Here is a 6,000-nt window from a genome sequence, read left to right on the forward strand (position 1 = left end):
GCCACCACAACCCCCAAAGTCTGGGAGTCCTGTGACTGCCTTTCCCTGTCACCAAGCTCTGTGGGTGTGGCCTTCCTCGTCCGCGGCCCTTTGGTCTGCATCGCCTCCCACTTACTGCCAAGGCTTCCCTCTCTCCCTGCAGTCTGTCCATCACTCTGCCGCCAGAGGGAGTTTCTCCATGCGAATCTGACCCTGTCACTCCCCTTAAACTCCTTGGGTGGTCGCCCTCTTCCCCATCAAAGTGTGGTGCTCATTCCTGCCCCTCAGCTGACTGCACTTTCTGCTCGCCCGCCTCCCACCCCGCCTGTGAGCCCCTGGGGCAGGGACAGGGCCTGTGCCTCGCCCGGGTAGGCAGGCAGGTGAATGAGTCGGAGGGAGCTTCCTTGGCTTCTCAGTGTGATTGTCATTGTCAGTTGAAGTCTCGTGAGAAATTGCTCCCAGAGCGCCCTGTGGTCTTGGTGTCCGTGGACCTGTCAGACCGAGCACATCGAGGCAGACGTTTGGGGGCGTCCCCCAGCGTCTCTCCATCTCCGTGGATGTCCCACCCCCCAGTGTCAGTCCCCAGACCCAGAACGCGTTCTTCGTTCCTCCTTCTCTCACCTACACACGCGGTCCGTGTGCCCGTGCTGACCACCCACCTCTCAGCCGGCTCCATCGTTCGCGCTTCCTCCGCGTCACCGCCCCCTGCGGACCTCTGCCGTGGGCTTCGCCGTGGGCTTCGCCTTGGCCTTCCTGCTTCCGCCTTCCCCTCCGCAGTCTTCTCCCCACACCGTGAGGCAGGACAGCCTCGCGAGGGTTACTTCGTTTAGTCTCACAGCCGCCCCGGGAGGTAGGTGCTGTTGTTTTGCGGAAGAGAAAACTAAAGGCCCGTAACGATTCAGAACGTGTATCCACACAGCCACAGCCCGAGTGCAGACCTGAGCCGTGACCCTCAGCCCTGAGTCCGACTCCCACTGCCGACCGCCATGGCCTTTCGCCCTCGCGCACTCGCTGCCGGGCCGTGTGTGTTTGCCCTCGCCTGCCTCTCTGATCCTGCGTCCTCTGCTCCCCCCTCAGGCGTGTGGTGGTCTTTCCGTCCTCCTTCCTCGGGGGCTCTCAACCAGGGACAGTACTGCCATCTGGAAATGGGGGTGGGCGGGTGCTTGGGGGACTTTGCTAGTCACTGTGGCTGGATGACTAGGGAGGCATTGCTCGTCACCTGGGGGAGGGGGAAGAATTACTAGTCACTGTGGCGGGGAGGAGGATGTTGCTAATTACTGTGCAGGGACGCATCACCAGGTATTATGACTGGGGAGGGACTACCACTTGCACTTGGTGTCCTGAGGGCCAGAGATGCTAACCATCTTGTGGGTGGGGGAGAGTCCCACACAGCCAAAAGTATCCCCCAAAGGTGCCATATACCTATGGACCCCCAACTCAGAAGCACAGCCCCGAAGTCCCAAGCCAGCTCTGGCTGTTTCTGTGGTACCGCTTGCTTCTTGGCCGCGGGCGGGGATGCCCCGCCGCTCCTGTCTGGAGAGCCCGGCAGCCACTTCCCCCAGCTGGTCAGCGCAGCAGGAAGCTGGGAAGCTGTGCTGGTCGGTCTGTTTGCTGTCCTCTCCCCTGGAACGGGAGCCCCAGCAGGGCAAGGCCGTGCCGTCCTCCCGGTGGAGGCCCCGCTCAGAGACTCGTTTCCATCCAGCCCTGACATCGGCAGCCTTTTGTCCGAGGGGTTGAACATGGAGAATTAGGGCTTGGGATCGTGTATAGATCAGGGAGGAAAGCTTGTTTGTTTTGCTTTCAAACAGGAAAACTCTTCAGATTTTTGTAACTCTCCACTGGAAAACATCAACGATTTGTTTCTTAATCTCTGCATATATAGAGTGTCTCACATAGCCCTTTTGAAAAAATAACTGGCTTTTGACCTGTTGACAGTTGTTCCTTTCATCTTAGGTGTCTTCTGTTTATGAAGCAAGGTGCACAGGAGAGAGAAATTCTGGAGCAAAAGCAAACGGCTTCCGCAGAAAGATGTACTCCAGTGCCAGCTCTGCCTCAGAGGACACGGGCTCGGAAGGTGGCGGCGCGTGGGTGGAGCCCAGCGAGGAGGCGCTCTTTTCCCGAACTCATCTCTAAACCTGCAGAGTGTAGTACAAATTATTTTTAAAAATTGATATGTGAGCGAAAAGTACCCTTTTGTGAGGCCTGTTCATCTAAAACAACAACTTAGGTTTCTAAGGTTTCTTCTTCAATTAACTGGTTCAGATCAGTAATTATCTTTCTCTTCTTGCTTATTTTAGAGTTGAGGACAGCTATCCTGTTGAAGATTTTTTTTTCAAGCTGTTAAATTCTTGGCTATTTGAAATAGACTAGATGTGTTGTCATACCAAGAATGGGTGTGCATGTGCTCGTCTTAGAAGCATCACTGCCTTTTGCATCTTCACTGCAGTTGCCTTCCTTCCAGCTGCAGTCACATCACTGTCACCTTATTAGCGTCGCAGTGTCAGCAACCACTTCCGCTATTCAGAGGCTTTAGCTTTGGAACATTTAGGCTTTGTCCTCCAAGAACTGGGATATGAATACTTACCTGCAGTGGATCAGCGCCTTTCTTGAAGGCAAGAGGGCAGCATGGGTGACTCATCCCCGGTCTTCATTCAGTAAAATCTCATGTACATTTAACGTAGGAACCACAAGGGTGTGCTTTTTAGAGACTTACAAAATACTGCGTTTTCTCTCTTAGGATGTTCCCCCTAGAGTATCATGGACAATACCATGGTTTGTGACTTTCTTGTCACCTGAGGCAGCCAAGGCTTTGAGGTACGGGGTAGCGTTTGAGGCCAAGCGGGGTGAGAGCGCACCCCCGACCTGCTCTTAACGCTGCAGTTACATTTTCCGCAGGCACCGCTCAGGGTTATTTGCGGTGCGTCTGACAATACTCGATGAGGACCTTAGTTGCAGATGAGATTTTTCTGGTGACCGATACTGAATCGCAGCCCCCAGAACTTGAGACTGTACACGTCTGGCACGCAGTAAAGGCCATCCCAGCGCCCCAGAGAGACCTTGGCTGCTGCAGCGGGCTGCTCCTGTGGCTGTGACTTAGTGTAGCTTAGATCTCATTTTGTGTTTGCGAGAATGTTCTGGGCAAGTTCTGTGTGTGGCGGGTCGGAGGGTAGAGTACTGATTTCTCCCATACCTGTGTGATTGGTTCATGGGACCCGCTTTCCCGTGTCACTCGGGAACCCAGGGGTCAGTCCCTCTCATCCAGTCCCGTCCGTTCGTGACGGTTGCTTCCTTGAGCTTTCACGCTGCCGTGCAACAGGCTGAAGTTAGAAGGAGCAACATTTGCAAAACCTAAACGTTTAAAATTGTTTTTCTTTTTTAACCAACTCATTGTTTTTTTAAAAACAAAAAACAATGTGTGACATCAGTTTAGCATGTCTAACATCAGGAAGTCTAATATGGGTGAGACAGCTTCGCCACTATTTTGGCGGGCAGTAAACACATAATTTACTAGCTGGGAGCTGAACTGGCTGAGAAATACATCATTTGCTTCGAGCATTGGGTTTTGTTGCCTTTTTCTTAATTGACGACACAGACAACTCCATCCAGGGCTGTGGAGTCATCCCCGGCGCTGTCTGTCCTCACTGTGGGAAACCTGATGGCCGTTGGGTTTGGTCTCACCACATGTCAGGGTTTGTTTTTATACAGCACATCTTTGACACTTTAAAGTGGGTTTGTGTGTGTGTGCGTGTGTGCGCGTGTAAGGTTTTATGTTGCTGTTATTTATTTACAGACTTTATAAGGTTATATGTATTTTTCTTTCTTCCAGAGCTTCCTAAAAATTGATTAGCATCTGCACTGAAATATAATTTAACAGCAAAGGCAAAAAAGAATTGGAAGTTGTAAATTCCTAAAATCACTACAGTGACGATCATCCTAGAAATCGTTGCTTATGTAGCCGAGACCAAATAAATATATTTCAGACACAACCTTTAGCTCAGTTGATTTCTGGACAGCTGCTTTTTATCACGAAAGGGCTCCAGGTGGTCAAGGCGCAGCCTTCCCTACACGCCAGTGGGAAGACGTTGCACCTTCCACGGGGGAATGGGAATGGATTATAAGCGGGCAAGGGGATTAACAGATTATGTATTTATTTGTTTTCACAGCTAAGTGGCTGAAGCCCAGAGGCTTTCAGCGACAGAGCTGAAAGTATGGTTTTCAGTTTTGTAAATGGATGATCACAAAGAAAAAGCATTTTTTAAAAAGTTGGCAAAACGCTGAAACGCACTGTGGTATGAAGCGCATTGCATATCCGTAGCACTGAAGTATCAGTTTTCCATTCCTGGGCTCTTTTTTTCCCCCGTGGTTGTATCGTTCTGATTTCACGTACACCAGAGTAACTGGTTTTTTGTTTTCTTGTGGAGTTAACACCAAATAAAAAATTTAAAAAACAGTTGGTTGTCTTTATTTATCATAGCAAAGATTCTTTTATAAAGAACCCCAGCCTCCTCTTAATTATGTGTGCCAAGGTCACATCGTTCCAGAAGAAGGTTATTTAGCTCCTCCTATAGGCGTTGCAGAGAGTGCTGGCGTCTGCTTTGCTGGAGAAGAAAATGGGTGGGGCCTGCTGAGAAAAGAGTCCACACCCCCCCCATCCCCACCCCTAGGAACTACTGCCTGAACCTTGCAAAGAACACACCATTTTTGTCTTGTGGTGGTAGACAAAGCTTAATCTTTCTGTTCTGAAGAAAAAAAAAAAATTCCATGTATGTATATTAACATGATCACTGTACACTGTAAGAAAGAAATCAATGTATTATTAAAGAAGTATACAGGAATATTCATCTGTACCTCCATCACCCTGAGAGGGTAGCTTCTAACATTTGTGCAAAACACCATTCTAGACAGCTGAATGTATATATGGATATATAGAGAGAGAGAGAGAGAAATTTACATTAAAGGGTTGTACTATACCTGCTCTTCTGTGACTTCAGAAATAGGTTTTTTTCTCAGACATCTTTTCATGTCAGTAATGATAGATCTGCGTCATTTTTATAGCTGTATGATTCTATTATATGAATTTAACAGGTTCCTTGTGGATCAATTGTTTTTTTTGGCTGTGCTGGGTCTTCGTTGCTGCGCAGGGGCTTTTCTGTAGTTGTGGCGAGCGGGGGCTACTCTTCGTTGCGGTGTGCAGGCTTTTTGTTGCGGTGGCTTCTCTTGTTGTGGAGCGCGGGCTCTAGGCATATGGGCTTCAGTAGTTGAGGCACGTGGCCCCTAGAGCACGTGGGCTTCAGTAGTTGCGGCATGTGGGCTCAGTAGTTGTGGCTCACGGGCTCTAGGTCACAGGCTCAGTAGTTGTGGCACACGGGCTTAGTTGCTCCGCGGCATGTGGGATCTTCCCTGACTGGGGATCGAACCCGTGTCCCCCGCACTGGCAGGCGGATTCTTAACCACTGCGCCACCAGGGAAGTCCACGGATCAACATTTAGAATGTTCCTTTCGTGTTTGTTCAGTATTCTAAATAGCATTTCTGTGGATGTCCTTAAACATGGGTCTCCTTGGACGATGGCTGCGGAAGGGCAGTTCCAGCCCGTGGGATGCCTGCTGCTGGTGCTGTGGTGTCGCCCACGTCACACTGACACAAGGTCCTTTAGACCTGTGCATGAGCTTAGACATCCTTTCTTTTCTTTTTTTTTTTTTTTGACTTTTAAAAATAGTTTATTTCAAAATAATTACGGATTCACAGGAAATTTCAAAGATAGTACAGAGAGGGCTCATGAACCCTTCACTGTTTACCCCATGTCTACATCTTCTAGAACTACTGTACAATATCAAACTCAGGAAATATGTGTTGATGAGATATGTATGTATAATTCTGTGTCATTTTATCACATGTATAAATTCATGTACAGCTGCCCACCCTTACCGTGGATTTACTTTCCAGGGTTTCAGTTACCCACGGTCAACCTCAGAAAGCTTAGACCTCCTTTTTTTCAACCGTCCTTAAGCTGAGCACTTGCC

General features: G+C 49.4%; 1 protein-coding gene across 4 annotated transcripts in view; it reads left to right on the forward strand.

The window, feature by feature from the left end:
• KIAA0232 overlaps positions 1-4,409 on the forward strand; it is an 89,310-nt gene extending 84,901 nt beyond the window's left edge. For 3 of the 4 annotated variants that reach the window (XM_082652825.1, XM_082652827.1, XM_082652828.1), the window contains one exon: positions 1,933-4,409. In XM_082652825.1, coding sequence (XP_082508951.1) covers positions 1,933-2,112 — 180 coding nt within the window. In that variant the 3' untranslated portion in view covers positions 2,113-4,409. The remainder of the gene's footprint in view (positions 1-1,932) is intronic. The other variant, XM_082652826.1, reaches the window with a different exon arrangement.
• Positions 4,410-6,000: the final 1,591 nt, after the last annotated feature.

This window comes from Grampus griseus (assembly GCF_964374135.1).
Source record: "Grampus griseus genome assembly, chromosome: 4".
Taxonomy (NCBI): Eukaryota; Metazoa; Chordata; class Mammalia; order Artiodactyla; family Delphinidae; genus Grampus; species Grampus griseus.